Consider the following 26,980-nt stretch of genomic DNA (forward strand, 5'->3'; position numbering starts at 1 on the left):
GAAGTGGAAAAGCGGAAGTGCTTTTGCTTTTTTTCCGAGGCAACCTAAAAAAAACTGTCGTGTGAGCGCCACCTACCGGCCTGGGGGTGTAAAGGTGCAGCTTGATGAGTCTCATCTGGTTATCATTAGTCTTACCAGATACCACAACATCGTATTTTAAATCATGAATGCCGTTATAGTTGTGAATAGTGAAAGCGGACTATAGTTTACCTACAAATAATTCAAACGAATTCATCCCACATTGTCAATCTTATTTTATTAATTAATAAAAGGCATGAAAAAATGTCATCTTACAAAACATAAGTAAAGGGATAGTTGACCCAAATGACAAAATGACACATTGGTTTCCTTACCCTGTCAGCGGCCTATGGACAAGGTATGGCAGCACTTCATGCTTTGGTTTAGTTTCCCACTGTTTCTACACGCTAACATTTTTGCATGAACCCATTTTTTTTTTTTTACCTTTATTTAACCAGGCAAGTCAGTTAAGAACACATTCTTATTTTCAATGACGGCCTGGGAACAGTGGGTTAACTGCCTGTTTAGGGGCAGAATGACAGATTTGTACCTTGTCAGCTCGGGGGTTTGAACTCGCAACCTTCCGGTTACTAGTCCAATGCTCTAACCACTAGGCTACGCTGCCGCCCCATCATTTTAAATGATCTTTATAAAATGTTTTATAAAGACTACTGTATAAATCATATCCTAATTTTATAAATAAGAAATATAAAATGGAATCTGTCAGCAGATAATAAATACCTTTCTACAAGAATATATTTTTTAGCATAATTTACTGACAACGAAGGACATGTGAACCATATGAACATCACGTCTCGTCACATACCAGGGCTGGATTTCCTAAAAGCATCGTAGCACTGACTTTAATTCCATTGAAACTAAATGGACGAAAGGTGATCATAGTGCTACGATGCTTTTTGGGAAACCAGCCCAGATCCATACAGTCATTTAGAGAAAGGGAGATTTGAAACCATCTACAGTATCCTGTGGCTGAGTGGCCAGGGCCAGGTCATTTAACCAGGGCCAGATCATTTAACCAGAGCCTGGTCATTTAACCAGGACCAGGTCATTTAACCAGGACCAGATCATTTAACCAGGGCCAGGTCATTTAACCAGAGCCAGGTTATTTAACCAGAGCCAGGCCATTTAACCAGGACCAGGTCATTTAACCAGAGCCAGGTCATTTAACCAGGACCAGGTCATTTATCCAGGACCAGATCATTTAACCAGGGCCAGGTCATTTAACCAGAGCCAGGTTATTTAACCAGAGCCAGGACCAGGTCATTTAACCAGGGCCAGGTCATTTAACCAGAGCCAGGTTATTTAACCAGAGCCAGGACCAGGTCATTTAACCAGGGCCAGGTCATTTAACCAGGACCAGGTCATTTAACCAGGGCCAGGTCATTTAACCAGTGCCAGATCATTTAACCAGGGCCAGGTCATTTAACCAGGACCAGGTCATTTAACCAGAGCCAGGTCATTTAACCAGGACCAGGTCATTTAACCAGGACCAGGTCATTTAACCAAAGCCAGATAATTTAACCAGGACCAGGTCATTTAACCAGGACCAGGTCATTTAACCAGGGCCAGGTCATTTAACCAGGACCAGGTCATTTAACCAGGACCAGGTCATTTAACCAGGACCAGGTCATTTAACCAGGACCAGATCATTTAACCAGAGCCAGGTAATTTAACCAGGACCAGGTCATTTAACCAGGCCCAGCAATGACTAAGTCAGATATATGGATAAGTTAACCCTCTCTCTCAGCAGGCTATGTACTGTATGCATGTGTCATTTAGAGTAGTGAAGTTGCCCTAGATGCTGGTCTGGGGTCTGTTTTGTGTTTTTAACCTCTAATGGTTAAGATTAGGATTCGGGGAGGGCAAGCAGATCCTAGATCAGCTTTGTCACTCATGGGTGGTCATGGAGACAGAGAGTTGTTCCTCTGTAGCTTTGTCAGTCCTGGGTGGTCATGGAGACAGAGAGTTGTTCCTCTGTAGCTTTGTCACTCCTGGGTGGTCATGGAGACAGAGAGTTGTTCCTCTGTAGCTTTGTCAGTCCTGGGTGGTCATGGAGACAGAGAGTTGTTCCTCTGTAGCTTTGTCACTCCTGGGTGGTCATGGAGACAGAGAGTTGTTCCTCTGTAGCTTTGTCAGTCCTGGGTGGTCATGGAGACAGAGAGTTGTTCCTCTGTAGCTTTGTCAGTCCTGGGTGGTCATGGAGACAGAGAGTTGTTCCTCTGTAGCTTTGTCCTAGCAGGGTTATTAAGCAGTGTAGTCTAATGTCATTCAGAGAATGGAGGAGTTTATTGGGATACAAGGTGATTTGTAGATCAGTGATTCCGAGCAGTCTAGTGGACCACATCGTGTTTCCCTTGACAGGAAGTCCATTGTATAAGACAGGAAGTCTTCACCTTACCTAACTCTGTTCCACCTCCCCCCCACACCCCCCACACCCCCACAAGTGTTGGCATCACACTTTACATGTCGAACGTGTACAGCTTAAACCTGAACTAAAAAACGAACGTACCCAAGATGACGAACTTCCTGAGCTGTGCGTGTTTGGTGAGCATGGTGAGCACGGAGTGGAGGAGCTGAACACACACCAGACTGCCCTCGTCCACCACCAACACGCGCACACACGCAAACTTCCACTCCTCAGGAGCCCCGCTGGGGTCCTTCTTGGCCTGCATGAAACTCCACACTACCTGAGAGGGAGGGGTGACAGGAGGGAGGGGTTAGATATCTGTGAAACTCCACACTACCTGAAAGGGAGGGGTGACAGGAGAGAGGGGTTAGATATCTGTGAAACTCCACACTACCTGAAAGGGAGGGGTGACAGGAGAGAGGGGTTAGATATCTGTGAAACTCCACACTACCTGAAAGGGAGGGGTGACAGGAGAGAGGGGTTAGATATCTGTGAAACTCCACACTACCTGAAAGGGAGGGGTGACAGGAGAGAGGGGTTAGATATCTGTGAAACTCCACACTACCTGAAAGGGAGGGGTGACAGGAGAGAGGGGTTAGATATCTGTGAAACTCCACACTACCTGAAAGGGAGGGGTGACAGGAGAGAGGGGTTAGATATCTGTAAAACTCCACACTACCTGAAAGGGAGGGGTGACAGGAGGGAGGGGTTAGATATCTGTGAAACTCCACACTACCTGAAAGGGAGGGGTGACAGGAGAGAGGGGTTAGATATCTGTGAAACTCCACACTACCTGAAAGGGAGGGGTGACAGGAGAGAGGGGTTAGATATCTGTGAAACTCCACACTACCTGAAAGGGAGGGGTGACAGGAGAGAGGGGTTAGATATCTGTGAAACTCCACACTACCTGAAAGGGAGGGGTGACAGGAGAGAGGGGTTAGATATCTGTGAAACTCCACACTACCTGAAAGGGAGGGGTGACAGGAGAGAGGGGTTAGATATCTGTGAAACTCCACGCTACCTGAAAGGGAGGGGTGACAGGAGAGAGGGGTTAGATATCTGTGAAACTCCACACTACCTGAAAGGGAGGGGTGACAGGAGAGAGGGGTTAGATATCTGTGAAACTCCACACTACCTGAAAGGGAGGGGTGACAGGAGAGAGGGGTTAGATATCTGTAAAACTCCACACTACCTGAAAGGGAGGGGTGACAGGAGGGAGGGGTTAGATATCTGTGAAACTCCACACTACCTGAAAGGGAGGGGTGACAGGAGAGAGGGGTTAGATATCTGTGAAACTCCACACTACCTGAAAGGGAGGGGTGACAGGAGAGAGGGGTTAGACTTCGCAATTAATTGCAAGTCATCTGATCACTCTTCATAACATCCTGGAGTATATGCAAATTGAAATCATACAAACTGAGGCAGGAGACTTTGTGGAAATTAATATTGGTGTCATTCTCAAAACTTTTGGCCACGACTGTTCAACACCCGACTACTGATGTTCAACTGGTTCATTTAGAACAATATGGCCGCCCACGGTGAGTGCGGCCGCCCACGGTGAGTGTGGCCGCCCGCCGCCCACGGTGAGTGCGGACGCCCACGGTGAGTGCGGCCGCCCACGGTGAGTGCGGCCGCCCACGGTGAGTGCGGCCGCCCACGGTGAGTGCGGACGCCCACGGTGAGTGAGGCCGCCCACCGCGAGTGCGGCCGCCCACCGCGAGTGCGGACGCCCACGGTGAGTGCGGCCGCCCACGGTGAGTGCGGCCGCCCACGGTGAGTGCGGCCGCCCACGGTGAGTGCGGCCGCCCACGGTGAGTGCGGACGCCCACGGTGAGTGCGGACGCCCACGGTGAGTGCGGACGCCCACGGTGAGTGCGGCCGCTGACAGAAAACAAGTGGAAAACTTGACCTACAAATCACACAAATAATCCTTTGTAAACCATGAAAGTGATACAACATTTCAGCTGTTTATTTTGGTCTCACCGATACCTTTCTATTACAGAGACAAAGACTACATGGACAGAGAATGTGACTTCTAGCTTTACCCAGGCTAATGTTTGCCATTCAGAAAGTCAGATGTTCTGACCCAGTTCTGACTCATTCTAGAAGTCATTCTAAGGGCAGAACTGTCTCCTGTACCAACCTGGTGCAGGGTGTAGGCCTTGAAGCATGTCCTCTTGGTGAGCAGAGACGCAGCTCTCCCTGTGGGTGCTGTTAGTAACACCTCGTCCTCTCCCTGTAAAACCCACGACGACAACTTCTTCTCGTCCTTTACCTCCCCCTCTAACTGAGAGAGGAGACTCTTCGACAGGGCTTCATCCTCCAACGCCTCGGCTTCCTCCCACGCCTCAGACCCCAAGGAGTCATTTTCAAAGTCCCAGCATGCCTTCCTGACTTCCTTCTCTGGGCTCTGCTGCAAGGCGGCCTTGAACACCAGACTCACCACCGTGGTCTTACCACAGCCCCCCTTACCGCTGATCACTGTCACCGGATTGAAGCAGATCATCTCGGCTGCACGTACCTGGTCTGGGTCTAAATCTACTGGAGGGCCCTGGTCTGGGTCTAAATCTACTGGAGGGCCCTGGTCTGGGTCTAAATCTACTGGAGGGCCCTGGTCTGGGTCTAAATCTACTGGAGGGCCCTGGTCTGGGTCTAAATCTACTGGAGGGCCCTGGTCTGGGTCTAAATCTACTGGAGGAGGAGGGCCCTGGTCTGTAGGGGCTGGTCCAGGTTTGATGTGGTCTGGGACAGAGGCTCCACTGGCTGTTCTAACAGCAGTACTAGTACGGTCTGTCTCTGCAGCGCTGCCAACCATATCACACCTTTCATTCAGCTCATTAGCCTTCCGCTCTGCGTCGGAGTCCACTTCACCTTGATCCTCCCTACTCCATCCATCCCCTCCCTTCTTCCTCAGCCTCTGCAGAGCTGAAGCAGTCAGCACCTCTATGACATCCAGAGGTATAACCCAGGGCTCTTCCTGCACCAGACAGCGTAGGCACTCAGCTATCCCAGTCTCATAAGAATGCAGGTTCTGCAGCGCCACCTTCTGGCGATCCCGTACCACTACACCCAGCTCTTTGAGGAAGTGGACTGCGTCCCACACCTGAATGAAAGAACCAACGAATTAACTACATTTGAAATTCAAAAAATATATATGGAGCTGCCTCAGCAAGCGAACCTACAGACAATACATAAAACAAAGTGGACAGACGTATTTGTTCTGTGTTCCTCGTACCTCCACCTCCACCACGGAGCTACACCCTCTCCTGACCTCGTCACACAGGGTGGGGAGCTCCATGTAGGTACTGCCCGTCCTGTTGCAGTGGTTCTTCAGAGAGTCGTAGACTCGCAGGGCGTTACACTGCTTCAGAGGGATCTCTTGGAAGAGTTTACACTCATGGAAAGATCTCAGCTGAGCCTCGCAATGGACCACCTTCAACTCCTTGTACATAACCTAGAGAGAGAGGGGAGTAGGGGAGAGGGAGGAGGGGAGAGAAAGAGGGAGGGGGAGAGAAAGGGAGGGAGAGAAAGAGGGAGGGGGAGAGAAAGGGAGGGAGAGAAAGAGGGAGGGGGAGAGAAAGGGAGGGAGAGAAAGAGGGAGGGGGAGAGAAAGGGAGGGAGAGAAAGAGGGAGGGGGAGAGAAAGGGAGGGAGAGAAAGAGGGAGGGGGAGAGAAAGGGAGGGAGAGAAAGAGGGAGGGGGAGAGAAAGGGAGGGAGAGAAAGAGGGAGGGGGAGAGAAAGGGAGGGAGAGAAAGAGAGAGGGGGAGAGAAAGGGAGGGAGAGAAAGAGAGGGAGAGAAAGGGAGGGAGAGAAAGAGAGGGAGAGAAAGAGGGAGGGGGAGAGAAAGGGAGGGAGAGAAAGAGGGAGGGGGAGAGAAAGGGAGGGAGAGAAAGAGGGAGGGGGAGAGAAAGGGAGGGAGAGAAAGAGGGAGGGGGAGAGAAAGGGAGGGAGAGAAAGAGGGAGGGGGAGAGAAAGGGAGGGAGAGAAAGAGAGAGGGGGAGAGAAAGGAGGGAGAGAAAGAGAGGGAGAGAAAGAGGGAGGGGGAGAGAAAGGGAGGGAGAGAAAGAGGGAGGGGGAGAGAAAGGGAGGGAGAGAAAGAGGGAGGGGGAGAGAAAGAGGGAGGGGGAGAGAAAGGGAGGGAGAGAAAGAGGGAGGGGGAGAGAGGGAAAGGGAGAAGCGATTACTGAAGATAATGAATTATTTTCTTATTGTAGTTTATGTCAAAGCGTTCATGGCAGATTGGAGGGATGTGATGTCATACTTCCTGCTGGATTGGACCAATCACAGACTACAGAAACTGTTGACAAAGTATGTTAACCAACCACAGTCCACAACCAGCCAGGAGGTTACGCTTTACATAGTTAAAGCCCAGCTTCCAGCCACAGTTCACAACCAGCCAGGAGGTTACGCTTACATAGTTAAAGCCCAGCTTCCAGCCACAGTCCACAACCAGCCAGGAGGTTACGCTTACATAGTTAAAGCCCAGCTTCCAGCCACAGTCCACAACCAGCCAGGAGGTTACGCTTTACATAGTTAAAGCCCAGCTTCCAACCACAGTCCACAACCAGCCAGGAGGTTACGCTTACATAGTTAAAGCCCAGCTTCCAACCACAGTCCACAACCAGCCAGGAGGTTACGCTTTACATAGTTAAAGCCCAGCTTCCAACCACAGTCCACAACCAGCCAGGAGGTTATGCTTACATAGTTAAAGCCCAGCTTCCAGCCACAGTCCACAACCAGCCAGGAGGTTACGCTTTACATAGTTAAAGCCCAGCTTCCAACCACAGTCCACAACCAGCCAGGAGGTTACGCTTACATAGTTAAAGCCCAGCTTCCAACCACAGTCCACAACCAGCCAGGAGGTTACGCTTACATAGTTAAAGCCCAGCTTCCAACCACAGTCCACAACCAGCCAGGAGGTTACGCTTACATAGTTAAAGCCCAGCTTCCAACCACAGTCCACAACCAGCCAGGAGGTTACGCTTACATAGTTAAAGCCCAGCTTCCAACCACAGTCCACAACCAGCCAGGAGGTTACGCTTACATAGTTAAAGCCCAGCTTCCAGCCACAGTCCACAACCAGCCAGGAGGTTATGCTTACATAGTTAAAGCCCAGCTTCCAACCACAGTCCACAACCAGCCAGGAGGTTATGCTTACATAGTTAAAGCCCAGCTTCCAGACGTCCGTCTTGATCATCTCCTCTATTTTGGCCAGCAAGCTGAGATCCTCCTCTTCCCCCTCTATCTGTGTAGCACCCTGTGCCGCAGGATGTTTTGGGCTTTTCTTTCCTCGACTCAGGAGCTCTGTGAAGCGCCCGGGCAGTAGGGTAGGCAGGTATCTCATCACATGGGGATACAGAGAGGCAGCAGCCACGCGCATCCCTGCAACTGACAGACATACCGATGACATGAGCTGTGTTCCAGATACCCATACTGTATGTTAGCATGAGCTGTGTTCCAGATACCCATACTAACATACTGTATGTCAGTATGAGCTGTGCTCCAGATACCCATACTAACATACTGTATGTCTGGAACACAGCTCATACTGACATACAGTATGTTAGTATGAGCTGTGTTCCAGATACCCATACTAACATACTGTATGTCAGTATGAGCTGTGTTCCAGATACCCATACTAACATACTGTATGTCAGTATGAGCTGTGTTCCAGATACCCATACTAACATACTGTATGTCAGTATGAGCTGTGTTCCAGATACCCATACTAACATACTGTATGTCAGTATGAGCTGTGTTCCAGATACCCATACTAACATACTGTATGTCAGTATGAGCTGTGTTCCAGATACCCATACTAACATACTGTATGTCAGTATGAGCTGTGTTCCAGATACCCATACTAACATACTGTATGTCAGTATGAGCTGTGTTCCAGATACCCATACTAACATACTGATTGTTAGTATACTGTAAACCAACGGTAAAATTTCAGTTGAGCCCCAGCGCTTCACACGTCTACCGGAAGCTGTTGCTGTTGCTATGCAACCGATTGCTAGCTTGTTAGCGTAACAAATTACTAGCTAGACTTCGGGTGTGTTCGTAACTTCGATCTGGGAGTGCCAGAGTGCGCTCTGGGCATTTGTAAATTCAGGGCGTTGTCAGATTCAACGGGTGTTGAACGTTGGTAACTAACTGTGCTGCTGGTAACTAACTGTGCTGCTGGTAACTAACTGTGCTGCTGGCAACAATTTTTGCAGATATTGACCGACACATTCAACGGGTGTTGAGCGTTTGTAAATTCAGCAGAGAGCGCTCTGAAATCGGAGTAGATAGCCAGAGGGAATTTACGATCGCACCCCTATGACTAATAAGCATACTACATACCCAATTTGTGTCACATATAGTATGGTATAGAATGGTATGGTTAGTATGGTATAGAATGGTATGGTATAGAATGGTATAGTATGGTATAGTATGGTATAGAATGGTATAGAATGGTATGGTTAGTATGGTATAGAATGGTATAGAATGGTATGGTATAGAATGGTATAGTATGGTATAGTATGGTATAGAATGGTATAGAATGGTATAGAATGGTATAGAATGGTATAGAATGGTGGTGTAGTATAGTATGGTATAGTATGGTATGGTATAGAATGGTATAGAATGGTATGGTATAGAATGGTTAGTACTACCATATGGTATGGTATAAAATGGTATGTTAGTATGGTATAGAATGGTATAGTATGGTATGGTTAGTATGGTATAGTATGGTTAGTATGGTATAGAATGGTACAGAATGGAATAGAATGGTATGGTATAGAACGGTATAGAATGGTATAGAATGGTATGGTTAGTATGGTATAGAATGGTATAGTATGGTGGGAGTATTCAAACACAGCTATGGTCTTTACTCACAGCACTTCATATTACCAAAACACTATAGATCAGGGTCAAGATGTATCTCTCCCCCACATCCACCTACCTGAAACAGAGACCAAGGCTTTAATCTGCTGTGCCAAAGCTCTGTGCTGCTCTCCTTCCTCAAACTCAGCCAGAACTTCCTGCAAGTTAGCAAACTCCACCTTCCTTCCCATCGGCAGCCAAGCAAAGAAGGGGACGACAAACTGTGAGTCCACGCCGCAGGCGGTGAGGAACAGAGACAGGACAGAGTGTTCCGGGTCTCCCTGGAGGTCTGAGCGAAGGCGGTAGGCAGGGTAGCCCCGTAGCACCAGCTTGCCCCTGGCTACGCGGGCTGTGCAGGTAGCCTCCCACCACGGGTCCTTCAGACTGAACCGGCCCAGTACTCTGCATCTCTTACCGGACACGCTGTCCAGGAAATCAACTAGAACAGACACGGGATAGAAAATGAAACAATTACACAAGTTAGTTATTGAGCTGACTAACGTTAGCTAGCTAGATCATCAGCATGCATTCATCGTAGTGGATTGTATGATAGTGTTTTGTGGGAGGTGGGTATAATTTGTGGGAACGTTCCAACAGGAATCTGTAACAAAAACTTGGTAAAGTACAAGGTTGGCAACAAACAACGCATACAAAAGTAGCATGATCAATTCACCTAGTTAACTAAATGCCGAATAGGCATCAACTCACCACGTAGCTTATTCTTAATGTTTGTTCGTAGGCTACCAGAGAGAGGACAGACATTTTTACGGAATAAACATGCTGAGTGGAAAAAACGTAATGAAATAGCCCACCCTCTCTACCCGGTATCTTATTCTGCCGCTATACAACTTTGTATACGTTGTTTTGTTGGCAACCTTGTACTTTACCAAGTTTTTGGTTACAGATTCCTCCTGTTGGAACTTTCCCACCAATTATACCCACCTTTCTGTGGGTGTATTAGTGTCACTAACAAGAGATAAACCAGATTGAACAAACTATATAAATTACAGTAGACTCCTCTCTCTACAGTAGGAGAAATCTCGACCGACAAGAGTGACAGTCGCAGTCCCTTTACACCGAATGATTGGCAACTTGCTTGCTAGATAAATATGCCTATTTTTGCAAGTGACAACCCCATTAGCTAGTTAGGTTAACTTCTACAAGTGCATTTATCAAAGCTACGATGATCTGTCAACGACCACTCACCTTCGTTTCGGCCCGGTACGGAGGAATTAAACACATGTCCTCCTGAACTAACGCTGTCCATCTCTTTCATATCCAGAAACTCCGGCTGTGCTTCTTCTTCCTCCTCCTCATCATCATCATCTTCCCAATCAGAGTCGTCATTTTCGGAGTTTTTAACCTTCTTTTCGGGTAAAATGTAACCTACTAGGATTCTGTCACCAACAGGACACCCCGACTGTGACATTTCTGTTTTGTTTTGCTTATTTCGCGCGTCAATTTAATTTGACAGCTGACATAAAAAAAGGAAGTGGAAAAGCGGAAGTGCTTTTGCTTTTTTTCCGAGGCAACCTAAAAAAAACTATCGTGTGAGCGCCACCTACCGGCCTGGGGGTGTAAAGGTGCAGCTTGATGAGTCTCATCTGGTTATCATTAGTCTTACCAGATACCACAACATCGTATTTTAAATCATGAATGCCGTTATAGTTGTGAATAGTGAAAGCGGACTATAGTTTACCTACAAATAATTCAAACGAATTCATCCCACATTGTCAATCTTATTTTATTAATTAATAAAAGGCATGAAAAAATGTCATCTTACAAAACATAAGTAAAGGGATAGTTGACCCAAATGACAAAATGACACATTGGTTTCCTTACCCTGTCAGCGGCCTATGGACAAGGTATGGCAGCACTTCATGCTTTGGTTTAGTTTCCCACTGTTTCTACACGCTAACATTTTTGCATGAACCCATTTTTTTTTTTTTACCTTTATTTAACCAGGCAAGTCAGTTAAGAACACATTCTTATTTTCAATGACGGCCTGGGAACAGTGGGTTAACTGCCTGTTTAGGGGCAGAATGACAGATTTGTACCTTGTCAGCTCGGGGGTTTGAACTCGCAACCTTCCGGTTACTAGTCCAATGCTCTAACCACTAGGTTACGCTGCCGCCCCATCATTTTAAATGATCTTTATAAAATGTTTTATAAAGACTACTGTATAAATCATATCCTAATTTTATAAATAAGAAATATAAAATGGAATCTGTCAGCAGATAATAAATACCTTTCTACAAGAATATATTTTTTAGCATAATTTACTGACAACGAAGGACATGTGAACCATATGAACATCACGTCTCGTCACATACCAGGGCTGGATTTCCTAAAAGCATCGTAGCACTGACTTTAATTCCATTGAAACTAAATGGACGAAAGGTGATCATAGTGCTACGATGCTTTTTGGGAAACCAGCCCAGATCCATACAGTCATTTAGAGAAAGGGAGATTTGAAACCATCTACAGTATCCTGTGGCTGAGTGGCCAGGGCCAGGTCATTTAACCAGGGCCAGATCATTTAACCAGAGCCTGGTCATTTAACCAGGACCAGGTCATTTAACCAGGACCAGATCATTTAACCAGGGCCAGGTCATTTAACCAGAGCCAGGTTATTTAACCAGAGCCAGGCCATTTAACCAGGACCAGGTCATTTAACCAGAGCCAGGTCATTTAACCAGGACCAGGTCATTTATCCAGGACCAGATCATTTAACCAGGGCCAGGTCATTTAACCAGAGCCAGGTTATTTAACCAGAGCCAGGACCAGGTCATTTAACCAGGGCCAGGTCATTTAACCAGAGCCAGGTTATTTAACCAGAGCCAGGACCAGGTCATTTAACCAGGGCCAGGTCATTTAACCAGGACCAGGTCATTTAACCAGGGCCAGGTCATTTAACCAGTGCCAGATCATTTAACCAGGGCCAGGTCATTTAACCAGGACCAGGTCATTTAACCAGAGCCAGGTCATTTAACCAGGACCAGGTCATTTAACCAGGACCAGGTCATTTAACCAAAGCCAGATAATTTAACCAGGACCAGGTCATTTAACCAGGACCAGGTCATTTAACCAGGGCCAGGTCATTTAACCAGGACCAGGTCATTTAACCAGGACCAGGTCATTTAACCAGGACCAGGTCATTTAACCAGGACCAGATCATTTAACCAGAGCCAGGTAATTTAACCAGGACCAGGTCATTTAACCAGGCCCAGCAATGACTAAGTCAGATATATGGATAAGTTAACCCTCTCTCTCAGCAGGCTATGTACTGTATGCATGTGTCATTTAGAGTAGTGAAGTTGCCCTAGATGCTGGTCTGGGGTCTGTTTTGTGTTTTTAACCTCTAATGGTTAAGATTAGGATTCGGGGAGGGCAAGCAGATCCTAGATCAGCTTTGTCACTCATGGGTGGTCATGGAGACAGAGAGTTGTTCCTCTGTAGCTTTGTCAGTCCTGGGTGGTCATGGAGACAGAGAGTTGTTCCTCTGTAGCTTTGTCACTCCTGGGTGGTCATGGAGACAGAGAGTTGTTCCTCTGTAGCTTTGTCAGTCCTGGGTGGTCATGGAGACAGAGAGTTGTTCCTCTGTAGCTTTGTCACTCCTGGGTGGTCATGGAGACAGAGAGTTGTTCCTCTGTAGCTTTGTCAGTCCTGGGTGGTCATGGAGACAGAGAGTTGTTCCTCTGTAGCTTTGTCAGTCCTGGGTGGTCATGGAGACAGAGAGTTGTTCCTCTGTAGCTTTGTCAGTCCTGGGTGGTCATGGAGACAGAGAGTTGTTCCTCTGTAGCTTTGTCAGTCCTGGGTGGTCATGGAGACAGAGAGTTGTTCCTCTGTAGCTTTGTCACTCCTGGGTGGTCATGGAGACAGAGAGTTGTTCCTCTGTAGCTTTGTCACTCCTGGGTGGTCATGGAGACAGAGAGGAGTTCCTCTGTAGCTTTGTCACTCCTGGGTGGTCATGGAGACAGAGAGGAGTTCCTCTGTAGCTTTGTCACTCCTGGGTGGTCATGGAGACAGAGAGGAGTTCCTCTGTTCTGAGGAGGCCTCTGTTGTACAGATCAATCTTATTCATCATTCTCTGCTTGGCAGGGTTGTCCACTATACTGAGGGAAGAGAAGCTGAGGTCACCTGAAACATAGACAGAACAATTTGAAATAAACCAGTATGTGACTCTGACTCAACATTGGCTGCTGTGTAAAGAAGAAATGATCTCTGAAATCTTGATTTGTATACAGCTAAAACAGTAAAACAGTGTTTTTCCTTGATCCTTGATCCTTAGTCTATAGGGAGTTAGTCTATAGGGAGTTAGTCTATAGGGAGTTAGTCTATAGGGAGTTAGTCTATAGGGAGTTAGTCTATAGGGAGTTAGTCTATAGGGAGTTATAGTCTATAGGGAGTTAGTCTATAGGGAGTTAGTCTATAGGGAGTTACAGTCTATAGGGAGTTAGTCTATAGGGAGTTAGTCTATAGGGAGTTAGTCTATAGGGAGTTACAGTCTATAGGGAGTTAGTCTATAGGTAGTTAGTCTATAGGGAGTTACAGTCTATAGGGAGTTAGTCTATAGGGAGTTAGTCTATAGGTAGTTAGTCTATAGGGAGTTAGTCTATAGGGAGTTAGTCTATAGGGAGTTAGTCTATAGGGAGTTAGTCTATAGGGAGTTAGTCTATAGGGAGTTAGTCTATAGGGAGTTAGTCTATAGGTAGTTAGTCTATAGGGAGTTACAGTCTATAGGGAGTTAGTCTATAGGGAGTTAGTCTATAGGGAGTTAGTCTATAGGGAGTTAGTCTATAGGGAGTTAGTCTATAGGGAGTTAGTCTATAGGGAGTTACAGTCTATAGGTAGTTAGTCTATAGGGAGTTAGTCTATAGGGAGTTAGTCTATAGGGAGTTAGTCTATAGGTAGTTACAGTCTATAGGGAGTTAGTCTATAGGGAGTTAGTCTATAGGTAGTTACAGTCTATAGGGAGTTAGTCTATAGGGAGTTAGTCTATAGGGAGTTAGTCTATAGGGAGTTAGTCTATAGGGAGTTACAGTCTATAGGGAGTTAGTCTATAGGTAGTTAGTCTATAGGGAGTTACAGTCTATAGGGAGTTAGTCTATAGGGAGTTAGTCTATAGGTAGTTAGTCTATAGGGAGTTAGTCTATAGGGAGTTAGTCTATAGGGAGTTAGTCTATAGGGAGTTAGTCTATAGGGAGTTAGTCTATAGGGAGTTAGTCTATAGGAAGTTAGTCTATAGGGAGTTAGTCTATAGGGAGTTAGTCTATAGGTAGTTAGTCTATAGGGAGTTACAGTCTATAGGGAGTTAGTCTATAGGGAGTTAGTCTATAGGGAGTTAGTCTATAGGGAGTTAGTCTATAGGGAGTTAGTCTATAGGGAGTTAGTCTATAGGGAGTTACAGTCTATAGGGAGTTAGTCTATAGGTAGTTAGTCTATAGGGAGTTACAGTCTATAGGGAGTTAGTCTATAGGGAGTTAGTCTATAGGGAGTTACAGTCTATAGGTAGTTACAGTCTATAGGGAGTTAGTCTATAGGTAGTTACAGTCTATAGGGAGTTAGTCTATAGGGAGTTAGTCTATAGGGAGTTACAGTCTATAGGGAGTTAGTCTATAGGGAGTTAGTCTATAGGGAGTTACAGTCTATAGGGAGTTAGTCTATAGGGAGTTAGTCTATAGGGAGTTATAGTCTATAGGGAGTTAGTCTATAGGGAGTTAGTCTATAGGGAGTTACAGTCTATGGGTAGTTAGTCTATAGGGAGTTAGTCTATAGGGAGTTATAGTCTATAGGGAGTTAGTCTATAGGGAGTTAGTCTATAGGGAGTTATAGTCTATAGGGAGTTATAGTCTATAGGTAGTTACAGTCTATAGGGAGTTAGTCTATAGGTAGTTACAGTCTATAGGGAGTTATAGTCTATAGGGAGTTAGTCTATAGGGAGTTAGTCTATAGGGAGTTAGTCTATAGGGAGTTATAGTCTATAGGTAGTTACAGTCTATAGGTAGTTAGTCTATAGGTAGTTACAGTCTATAGGGAGTTAGTCTATAGGGAGTTAGTCTATAGGGAGTTAGTCTATAGGGAGTTAGTCTATAGGGAGTTAGTCTATAGGGAGTTATAGTCTATAGGGAGTTAGTCTATAGGGAGTTAGTCTATAGGGAGTTAGTCTATAGGGAGTTAGTCTATAGGGAGTTAGTCTATAGGGAGTTAGTCTATAGGTAGTTAGTCTATAGGGAGTTAGTCTATAGGTAGTTACAGTCTATAGGGAGTTAGTCTATAGGGAGTTAGTCTATAGGTAGTTAGTCTATAGGGAGTTAGTCTATAGGGAGTTAGTCTATAGGGAGTTAGTCTATAGGGAGTTAGTCTATAGGGAGTTAGTCTATAGGGAGTTAGTCTATAGGTAGTTACAGTCTATAGGGAGTTAGTCTATAGGGAGTTAGTCTATAGGTAGTTAGTCTATAGGGAGTTAGTCTATAGGTAGTTACAGTCTATAGGGAGTTAGTCTATAGGGAGTTACAGTCTATAGGTAGTTAGTCTATAGGTAGTTAGTCTATAGGTAGTTACAGTCTATAGGGAGTTAGTCTATAGGTAGTTACAGTCTATAGGGAGTTAGTCTATAGGTAGTTACAGTCTATAGGGAGTTATAGTCTATAGGTAGTTACAGTCTATAGGGAGTTAGTCTATAGGTAGTTACAGTCTATAGGGAGTTATAGTCTATAGGTAGTTACAGTCTATAGGGAGTTAGTCTATAAGTAGTTATAGTCTATAGGTAGTTAGTCTATAGGTAGTTAGTCTATAGGTAGTTACAGTCTATAGGGATTTATAGTCTATAGGTAGTTACAGTCTATAGGGAGTTAGTCTATAGGTAGTTACAGTCTATAGGGAGTTAGTCTATAGGTAGTTACAGTCTATAGGGAGTTATAGTCTATAGGTAGTTACAGTCTATAGGGAGTTAGTCTATAGGTAGTTACAGTCTATAGGGAGTTATAGTCTATAGGTAGTTACAGTCTATAGGGAGTTATAGTCTATAGGTAGTTACAGTCTATAGGGAGTTAGTCTATAGGTAGTTACAGTCTATAGGGAGTTATAGTCTATAGGTAGTTACAGTCTATAGGGAGTTAGTCTATAAGTAGTTATAGTCTATAGGTAGTTAGTCTATAGGTAGTTAGTCTATAGGTAGTTACAGTCTATAAGTAGTTATGGTCTATAGGTAGTTAGTCTATAGGTAGTTACAGTCTATAGGTAGTTAGTCTATAAGTAGTTATAGTCTATAGGTAGTTAGTCTATAGGTAGTTAGTCTATAGGTAGTTAGTCTAGAGGTAGTTACAGTCTAGAGGTAGTTAGTCTAGAGGTAGTTACAGTCTATAGGTAGTTACAGTCTATAGGTAGTTAGTCTATAGGTAGTTAGTCTATAGATAGTTACAGTCTATAGGTAGTTATAGTCTATAGGTAGTTACAGTCTATAGGTAGTTATATCTATAGGTAGTTAGTCTATAGGTAGTTAGTCTATAGGTAGTTACAGTCTATAGGTAGTTAGTCTATAGGTAGTTACAGTCTATAGGGAGTTACAGTCTATAGGTAGTTACAGTCTATAGGGATTTATAGTCTATAGGTAGTTAGTCTATAGGTAGTTACAGTCTATAGGTAGTTACAGTCTATAGGTAGTTAGTCTATAGGTAGTTATAGTCTATAGGTAGTTACAGTCTATAGGGATTTATAGTCTATAGGTAGTTATAGTCTATAGGTAGTTACAGTCTATAGGGATTTATAGTCTATAGGTAGTTATAGTCTATAGGTAGGGCCTTGGGCTTAAACCTGGTTAGGTAAGGTGGTGAGGTATAACTCCTGGTCCCAAACATAATACTTGCCTTGAGGGAGGTCTGAGGGGCAGGGAGTAAACCCATTGGCTCTACAGTCCTCACAGCCCAGTCCATTCACCTCAGCTGAACAGCTACATTGGACTGGCCAGCTACCGTAAAGATCCACTGGCTCTCCATTGGTCTGTAGGCTCTGGTCAGCCTCATCAGCCCCTAGCCCTGCTCTTTCCCCAGCCCCCTCCTGTGACAGGTGGCTGCTCCGCTCCCCACTGCCCAGATAAGTGACCTCTGACTGGCTACACTCACAGGGCCCTCCCTGAGCTGGAGCTGGCTGTGGGTTCTCAACGGGGTAACTGTGCAGCTCATCATCCTCCACAGGCACACTGGGGCTGGGGTTGGAGCTGGGGCCCTGTCCCGTCTGGGCAGGAGAGGCAGGGGGAGCTGGGGCCTCGTCGGTCAGCGTGTGGGGCTGGTCTTCAGGTGGGCACGGCAGGGGAAGCAGCTGGCTCAATACCTGTAACACCTGGAACAGGTAGGTTGGGGGAGATCACCCATTTCATTACTGTAAAAGACAATGTGCTATCAATGATTTGCCTGTAAATAAAAGCAGTAATCGAGTATGACTCATAAAGTCAATATTTACTAAGTCCACAGATGTCGAGAGGCTGTAAATGACTTCAGTTCTCATTTGTCTAGTCAGCCCCTCACCTAGCTACAGTATTCACCTAGCTACAGTATTCACCTAGCTACAGTATTCACCTAGCTACAGTATTCACCTAGCTACGGTATTCACCTAGCTACGGTATTCACCTAGCTACAGTATTCACCTAGCTACGGTATTCACCTAGCTACAGTATTCACCTAGCTACAGTATTCCCCTAGCTACAGTATTCACCTAGCTACAGTATTCACCTAGCTACGGTATTCACCTAGCTACGGTATTCACCTAGCTACAGTGTTCACCTAGCTACAGTATTCACCTAGCTACAGTATTCACCTAGCTACGGTATTCACCTAGCTACGGTATTCACCTAGCTACAGTGTTCACCTAGCTACAGTATTCACCTAGCTACAGTATTCACCTAGCTACGGTATTCACCTAGCTACAGTATTCACCTAGCTACGGTATTCACCTAGCTACAGTATTCCCCTAGCTACAGTATTCACCTAGCTACAGTATTCACATAGCTACGGTATTCACCTAGCTACAGTATTCACCTAGCTACAGTGTTCACCTAGCTACAGTATTCACCTAGCTACAGTATTCACCTAGCTACGGTATTCACCTAGCTACAGTATTCAGTCCAGACCTAAGAGAACTCTAGTTCTAATGATGCTTTCAGGGAAACAAAGAGTTACTTTGGAGGTGACTACAACTACTTGAAAACGAATCCTCAAAAAATGACTACTTTAAAATAACTATTTGAATACAGATCTCAGGAAGTGACTACATTTCGGAAGTGTTCTTGTTTGAAACACACACTACACCATCTTCAAAGGGATACTTTACTCAGAATATAAACGAACATGACTTTCCCACCGAACTTGGCTGTGGTTGATTCGAGAAGGCAGTTTTGGGATATTTCCTTTGTTTTCGACACTTAATAGCCATATTTTGTTACTGTTAGCATTCTCAGTAACGTTTAACATTAAACTGTTCTTGTGCCGCAGTAAAACAACTGTAATTACCTTGTATTTGCATTTTGTTGCATAATAATTTGGTAATTGCATATTAATTTATTTTACCAGGTAGGTTGACTGAGAACACATTCTCATGTACAGCAACAAACCTGGGGAATAGTTACAGGGGAGAGGAGGGGGGAGGAAAGAGCCAATTGTTAGCTGGGGATGATTAGGTGACCGTGATGGTATGAAGGCCAGATTGGGAATTTAGCCAGGACACCGGGGTTAACACCCTACTCTTACGATAAGTGCCATGGGATCTTTAATGACCTCAGACACCTGTTTAACGTCCCATCCGAAAGACAGCACTCTACACAGGGCAGTGTCCCCAACCACCACCCTGGGGCATTGGGATATTTATTTTTAGACCAGAGGAAAGAGTGCCTCCTACTGGCCCTCCAACACCACTTCCAGCAGCATCTGGTCTCCCATGCAGGGACTGAACCTTGACTCTAAAAGTCAGGTTCATGTCCCTATTCTCACATTTACCCAACTCAGTAAAGTAGAATTGAATTGAAATGAAGTAAATTGAACTGGATTGCATTGAATTGTATTGAGTCGACTCACATTCTCCATGGTGGGTCTGTTGCGTGGTCGTGTAGAGGTGCAGTCCAGGGCTAGACGCAACAAGGTAAAGGACATAGAGTGGGGACAAAGACCAGCTCTCGGGTCCAGATACTGAAGACAGGAGTCTACACTGCCAGTGTCCTCCAACTCTCCACGTAGGACGTTTCTCTGGACGGGAGGGAGGGAGGATGAACCAGAGCGCATGTATCCAGCAATACAACATGATTTCATGTGTTTAGCAAGCATTTCAATACAATGTGCAATTCTAGTCTTACCAGCAGGGTGTGTTTAGGAGTCTCCTCTCTAGCTTTCCGTCCCGTTATCATTTCCATTATAACCTAAAGAACAAATAGCTTCTTATTAACAGGTTCTGGTCATAGACATCCAAGCAATTCACAAACAGCTATGTTCTGGCATTCAGATCAGTTTATCTAGTATTAGTCGCAAGTAGCTGACAAAAGACCACGTCTGTTGAAAGAGGATTGTTTTTGTCACGCGCTCCCTAACTCACCACTCCCAAGCTGAACACGTCTGTTGAAAGAGGATTGTTTTTGTCACGCGCTCCCTAACTCACCACTCCCAAGCTGAACACGTCCAGACTGACGGACAGCTTTCCGTCTCGTATGTATTCCTCCGGCAGGTAGCCCAGGGTTCCGAAGGTCGTATCCAAGGTAACGGTGCAGCTCTGACTGACGGAGTGGGGTCTGAGACGGGCCGTCCCAAAATCAGACAGCTTGGGGTGCAGCCGCTCGTCCAGCAGGATGTTAGAACTACACAGAGAGAATACGCTTTGGAACTCAGGTGTGACAGGGTTCTTTAGAACTACACAGAGAGAATACGCTTTGGAACTCAGGTGTGACAGGGTTCTTTAGAACTACACAGAGAGAATACGCTTTGGAACTCAGGTGTGACAGGGTTCTTTAGAACTACACAGAGAGAATACGCTTTGGAACTCAGGTGTGACAGGGAGTCAGTTACGAACAAATTCTTATTTTCAATGACGGCCTAGGAATAGTGGGTTAACTGCCTTGTTCAGGGGCAGAACGACAGATTTGTACCTTGTCAGCTCGGGGATTTGATCTTGCAACCTTCCGGTTACTAGTCCAATGCACTAACCACTAGGCTTTCCTGCCACTAACCACTAGGCTAGGGGGTGAAAGGGGGTGAGGTGAGTGACTAGACTAGAGGTTTGAGCTTGTACCTTGTGATGTTATAGACTAGAGGTTTGAGCCGGTACCTTGTGATGTTATTGACTAGTGGTTTGAGCCGGTACCTTGTGATGTTATTGACTAGTGGTTTGAGCCGGTACCTTGTGATGTTATTGACTAGTGGTTTGAGCCGGTACCTTGTGATGTTATAGACTAGAGGTTTGAGCCAGTACCTTGTGATGTTCCCACAGACCACAGTGCAGGGCTGAGCCATGTGTAGGTGATGTACAGCCTTAGCCGTCCCCTTGATGATGTCCAGACGCTCCTGCCATGAGAGAGGAGGCACTACGTTCTACAGAGAGATGCAGGAAGGGAAACATGTTACCATTTAAACACCAATACACCTACTACCATACAGTCTGTCCACCACAGAGACAGATACGCTGATATGTTCGGCATTGGAATAGAATAGAATAGTAGTTTAGTAGAATTAAATGGAAGCTTATTGTCCATCGGAGGACGGAAATTTGCCTTTACAGTATCACAACATACAAGTAGAATAGGTAACACAACCTACAACTAGAATAGGTAACACAACCTACAACTAGAATAGGTAATACAACTAGAATAGGTAACACAACCTACAACTAGAATAGGTAACACAACCTACAACTAGAATAGGTAACACAACCTACAACTAGAATAGGTAACACAACCTACAACTAGAATAGGTAACACAACCTACAACTAGAATAGGTAACACAACCTACAACTAGAATAGGTAACACAACCTACAACTAGAATAGGTAACACAACCTACAACTAGAATAGGTAACACAACCTACAACTAGAATAGGTAATACAACCTACAACTAGAATAGGTAACACAACCTACAACTAGAATAGGTAACACAACCTACAACTAGAATAGATAATACAACTAGAATAGGTAATACAACCTACAACTAGAATAGGTAACACAACCTACAACTAGAATAGGTAACACAACCTACAACTAGAATAGGTAATACAACCTACAACTAGAATAGGTAATACAACTAGAATAGGTAACACAACCTACAACTAGAATAGGTAACACAACTAGAATAGGTAATACAACCTACAACTAGAATAGGTAACACAACCTACAACTAGAATAGGTAACACAACTAGAATAGGTAACACAACCTACAACTAGAATAGGTAATACAACTAGAATAGGTAATACAACTAGAATAGGTAACACAACCTACAACTAGAATAGGTAACACAACTAGAATAGGTAATACAACCTACAACTAGAATAGGTAACACAACCTACAACTAGAATAGGTAATACAACTAGAATAGGTAACACAACCTACAACTAGAATAGGTAATACAACCTACAACTAGAATAGGTAACACAACCTACAACTAGAATAGGTAATACAACTAGAATAGGTAACACAACTAGAATAGATAACACAACCTACAACTAGAATAGGTAATACAACTAGAATAGGTAACACAACTAGAATAGGTAACACAACTAGAATAGGTAATACAACCTACAACTAGAATAGGTAACACAACCTACAACTAGAATAGGTAACACAACCTACAACTAGAATAGGTAACACAACCTACAACTAGAATAGATAATACAACTAGAATAGGTAACACAACCTACAACTAGAATAGGTAATACAACCTACAACTAGAATAGGTAACACAACTAGAATAGGTAACACAACCTACAACTAGAATAGGTAATACAACCTACAACTAGAATAGGTAATACAACCTACAACTAGAATAGGTAACACAACTAGAATAGGTAATACAACCTACAACTAGAATAGGTAACACAACCTACAACTAGAATAGGTAACACAACCTACAACTAGAATAGGTAATACAACCTAAAACTAGAATAGGTAACACAACAAGAATAGGTAATACAACCTACAACTAGAATAGGTAACACAACCTACAACTAGAATAGGTAACACAACCTACAACTAGAATAGGTAATACAACTAGAATAGGTAACACAACCTACAACTAGAATAGGTAATACAACCTACAACTAGAATAGGTAATACAACCTACAACTAGAATAGGTAACACAACTAGAATAGGTAACACAACCTACAACTAGACTAGGTAACACAACCTACAACTAGAATAGGTAATACAACTAGAATAGGTAATACAACCTACAACTAGAATAGGTAATACAACCTACAACTAGAATAGGTAATACAACCTACAACTAGAATAGGTAATACAACCTACAACTAGAATAGGTAATACAACCTACAACTAGAATAGGTAACACAACCTACAACTAGAATAGGTAACACAACCTACAACTAGAATAGGTAATACAACCTACAACTACAATAGGTAACACAACCTACAACTAGAATAGGTAATACAACCTACAACTAGAATAGGTAACACAACCTACAACTAGAATAGGTAACACAACCTACAACTAGAATAGGTAATACAACCTACAACTAGAATAGGTAACACAACTAGAATAGGTAATACAACCTACAACTAGAAAAGGTAACACAACCTACAACTAGAATAGGTAATACAACCTACAACTAGAATAGGTAACACAACTAGAATAGGTAACACAACCTACAACTAGAATAGGTAATACAACTAGAATAGGTAATACAACTAGAATAGGTAACACAACCTACAACTAGAATAGGTAATACAACTAGAATAGGTAATACAACTAGAATAGGTAATACAACTAGAATAGGTAATACAACTAGAATAGGTAACACAACTAGAATAGGTAATACAACTAGAATAGGTATATTTTCTGAAGAAAATGTGTGAGCTTGTGCATAGCGGTGTCTGAACTGAAGAGGTAGATCTCACCTGGTCATGCAGTCTGTGGAACAGTGTTGGGAAGGTAAGGGATATAGAATAGAATATCTCACCTGGTCATGCAGTCTGTGGAACAGTGTTGGGAAGGTAAGGGATATAGAATAGAATATCTCACCTGGTCATGCAGTCTGTGGAACAGAGATCCATTGGGAAGGTAAGGGTATACCAGCCAGTAACGATCCCCATCAGAGTAACAACCCAACAGCTCTAAGATGTTAGGATGCTGGTAGCTGAAAGATAAACAGGCAGATTTGATGATTAGTAACAGGCAGATATTTACCTTTATTTAACCAGGTAAGTCATTGACAACAGATTTTATTTTTTACAATTAGGAGAAGATGTGTGCATGGAAGACTATTGATGTCATAATGGATTTCAGAGGTAAATATTTACACAGAAACCATCTAAAATGGAGGATTAATGGAGTAGGTAGACATACAGAAACCATCTAAAATGGAGGATCAATGGAGTAGGTAGACATACAGAAACCATCTAAAATGGAGGATCAATGGAGTAGGTAGACATACAGAAACCATCTCAAATGGAGGATTACTGGAGTAGGTAGACATACAGAAACCATCTCAAATGGAGGATTACTGGAGTAGGTAGACATACAGAAACCATCTCAAATGGAGGATCAATGGAGTAGGTAGACATACAGAAACCATCTAAAATGGAGGATTACTGGAGTAGGTAGACATACAGAAACCATCTAAAATGGAGGATTAATGGAGTAGGTAGACATACAGAAACCATCTAAAATGGAGGATTAATGGAGTAGGTAGACATACAGAAACCATCTAAAATGGAGGATTAATGGAGTAGGTAGACATACAGAAACCATCTAAAATGGAGGATCAATGGAGTAGGTAGACATACAGAAACCATCTAAAATGGAGGATTACTGGAGTAGGTAGACATACAGAAACCATCTAAAATGGAGGATTAATGGAGTAGGTAGACATACAGAAACCATCTAAAATGGAGGATCAATGGAGTAGGTAGACATACAGAAACCATCTAAAATGGAGGATTACTGGAGTAGGTAGACATACAGAAACCATCTAAAATGGAGGATTAATGGAGTAGGTAGACATACAGAAACCATCTAAAATGGAGGATCAATGGAGTAGGTAGACATACAGAAACCATCTAAAATGGAGGATTACTGGAGTAGGTAGACATACAGAAACCATCTAAAATGGAGGATTAATGGAGTAGGTAGACATACAGAAACCATCTAAAATGGAGGATCAATGGAGTAGGTAGACATACAGAAACCATCTAAAATGGAGGATTAATGGAGTAGGTAGACATACAGAAACCATCTAAAATGGAGGATTAATGGAGTAGGTAGACATACAGATGATGAACTTCCATCTCTCTCCTGAATAGATCCCACAACTTCCTCCATGAGGCTTTCTGCACCTATACAGACCAACGAAGAAGACCAACAAACACTTGAACTGTGTTGCGTATGTCCCCAGTCCTTTTGAAGCACATGACCAAATAAATGTCTCTCTAGTTGAATAATGACCTGTATTATATTTCATCTCCATCAAGCCAGGGTCATTTTGGAAAAGATGACTTTTATAAATGGAGCACTGTGTGGAGTAGGAGTGTCATCAATACCTGCTTGAAGAGCTTGACAGCGAAGGTTTCATTTCCCTTTACCGCTCTGTAGACAGCAGAGAAGCTGCCCTCAGAGATCTTCATGTCCTGGTGAAAATGTCTAGTTCCCTCTATGACGTCTGAGTAGGTGATCACAAGCCTGTGGTTTCTACCTAGCAACAGAGTGAAAACACTTAAGCCTGTGGTTTCTACCTAGCAACAGAGTGAAAACACTTAAGCCTGTGGTTTCTACCTAGCAACAGAGTGAAAACACTTAAGCCTGTGGTTTCTACCTAGCAACAGAGTGAAAACACTAAGCCTGTGGTTTCTACCTAGCAACAGAGTGAAAACACTAAGCCTGTGGTTTCTACCTAGCAACAGAGTGAAAACACTAAGCCTGTGGTTTCTACCTAGCAACAGAGTGAAAACACTAAGCCTGTGGTTTCTACCTAGCAACAGAGTGAAAACACTAAGCCTGTGGTTTCTACCTAGCAACAGAGTGAAAACACTACGCCTGTGGTTTCTACTGAGCAACAGAGTGAAAACACTACGCCTGTGGTTTCTACCTTGCAACAGAGTGAAAACACTATGCCTGTGGTTTCTACAAGGTGAGAACACTTAGAACATACGCAGAGTAACGAGGAAAAACCTCAGCATTCTCACTAGTACTTTTACACACAATGAGTCGTATGGCTACGTCCCAAACAGCACCATATTCCCTACGTAGTGGACTACTTTTGACCCATGGCCACTAGTTAGGGAATATAGGGTGCCCATTTGGGTTGCACGCTATGAAACCGGTCGTCAATGAAACCACAAAATAGAAAGAGAAGTGAAATAGGGAATTGGATACCTCTCAGAAGCTTACTCTCATAGGATGTTTGACATAATGCCCTCAATATTATTTATGGGTCTGTTGTAACTAGGGACCATCTGAACACATCAGTCTGTTGTATCTAGGGACCATCTCAACACATCAGTCTGTTGTATCTAGGGACCATCTCAACACATCAGTCTGTTGTATCTAGGGACCATCTCAACACATCAGTCTGTTGTATCTAGGGACCATCTCAACACATCAGTCTGTTGTAACTAGGGACCATCTGAACACATCAGTCTGTTGTAACTAGGGACCATCTCAACACATCAGTCTGTTGTAACTAGGGACCATCTGAACACATCAGTCTGTTGTAACTAGGGACCATCTCAACACATCAGTCTGTTGTAACTAGGGACCATCTGAACACATCAGTCTGTTGTAACAAGGGACCATCTCAACACATCAGTCTGTTGTAACTAGGGACCATCTGAACACATCAGTCTGTTGTAACAAGGGACCATCTCAACACATCCGTCTGTTGTAACTAGGGACCATCTCAACACATCAGTCTGTTGTAACTAGGGACCATCTCAACACATCCGTCTGTTGTAACTAGGGACCATCTCAACACATCAGTCTGTTGTATCTAGGGACCATCTCAACACATCAGTCTGTTGTAACTAGGGACCATCTCAACACATCCGTCTGTTGTAACTAGGGACCATCTCAACACATCCGTCTGTTGTAACTAGGGACCATCTCAACACATCCGTCTGTTGTAACTAGGGACCATCTCAACACATCAGTCTGTTGTATCTAGGGACCATCTCAACACATCAGTCTGTTGTAACTAGGGACCATCTCAACACATCAGTCTGTTGTATCTAGGGACCATCTCAACACATCAGTCTGTTGTAACTAGGGACCATCTCAACACATCCGTCTGTTGTAACTAGGGACCATCTCAACACATCCATCTGTTGTAACTAGGGACCATCTCAACACATCCGTCTGTTGTATCTAGGGACCATCTCAACACATCAGTCTGTTGTAACTAGGGACCATCTCAACACATCAGTCTGTTGTAACTAGGGACCATCTCAACACATCCGTCTGTTGT

General features: G+C 44.0%; 2 protein-coding genes across 6 annotated transcripts in view; both read right to left on the bottom strand.

The window, feature by feature from the left end:
• Positions 1–239: 239 nt before the first annotated feature.
• LOC109881757 (interleukin-1 receptor-associated kinase 3) overlaps positions 240–26,980 on the bottom strand; it is a 36,081-nt gene continuing 9,340 nt past the window's right edge. Inside the window, exons 5-14 of one of the 2 annotated variants that reach the window (XM_031820755.1) lie at positions 25,062–25,213; positions 24,793–24,857; positions 23,545–23,659; positions 20,765–20,883; positions 19,958–20,153; positions 19,659–19,721; positions 19,384–19,551; positions 17,185–17,656; positions 13,322–13,456; positions 240–2,271 (exon numbers count right to left, since the gene is read on the bottom strand). In XM_031820755.1, the coding sequence (XP_031676615.1) occupies positions 2,270–2,271; positions 13,322–13,456; positions 17,185–17,656; positions 19,384–19,551; positions 19,659–19,721; positions 19,958–20,153; positions 20,765–20,883; positions 23,545–23,659; positions 24,793–24,857; positions 25,062–25,213 (1,487 nt within the window). In that variant the 3' untranslated portion in view covers positions 240–2,269. The other variant, XM_031820754.1, reaches the window with a different exon arrangement.
• On the bottom strand, positions 2,278–10,805 carry LOC116371762 (DNA helicase B-like). Of its 4 annotated transcripts, XM_031820752.1 has the most exons (7): positions 10,523–10,804; positions 9,396–9,755; positions 7,605–7,834; positions 5,682–5,900; positions 5,135–5,549; positions 4,590–5,104; positions 2,278–2,726 (listed from the first exon to the last, which is right to left on the bottom strand). In XM_031820752.1, exons 1-7 carry the CDS (start codon positions 10,743–10,745, stop codon positions 2,532–2,534), a joined length of 2,157 nt encoding a protein of 718 aa, XP_031676612.1. In that variant the 5' UTR covers positions 10,746–10,804; the 3' UTR covers positions 2,278–2,531. The 4 variants fall into 4 exon arrangements, with proteins under 4 accessions (XP_031676612.1, XP_031676611.1, XP_031676610.1 ...); XM_031820751.1 differs by having other exon boundaries at positions 4,590–5,549; positions 7,605–7,828; positions 10,523–10,805; XM_031820750.1 differs by having other exon boundaries at positions 4,590–5,549.

The sequence above is a fragment of the Oncorhynchus kisutch genome, unplaced genomic scaffold, assembly GCF_002021735.2.
Source record: "Oncorhynchus kisutch isolate 150728-3 unplaced genomic scaffold, Okis_V2 scaffold3646, whole genome shotgun sequence".
Lineage (NCBI taxonomy): Eukaryota > Metazoa > Chordata > Actinopteri > Salmoniformes > Salmonidae > Oncorhynchus > Oncorhynchus kisutch.

Coding starts and splice junctions, on each gene's coding strand:
- LOC116371762 (XM_031820750.1), bottom strand. CDS start 10,745: ATGTCACAGTCGGGGTGTCCTGTTGGTGACAGAATCCTAGTAGGTTAC. Junction 5,901..7,604: donor GGAAGCTGGGCTTTAACTAT/GTAAGCATAACC, acceptor CTCTCTCTCTAG/GTTATGTACAAGGAGTTGAA. Junction 2,727..4,589: donor AGGCCTACACCCTGCACCAG/GTTGGTACAGGA, acceptor CCTCCCTCTCAG/GTAGTGTGGAGTTTCATGCA.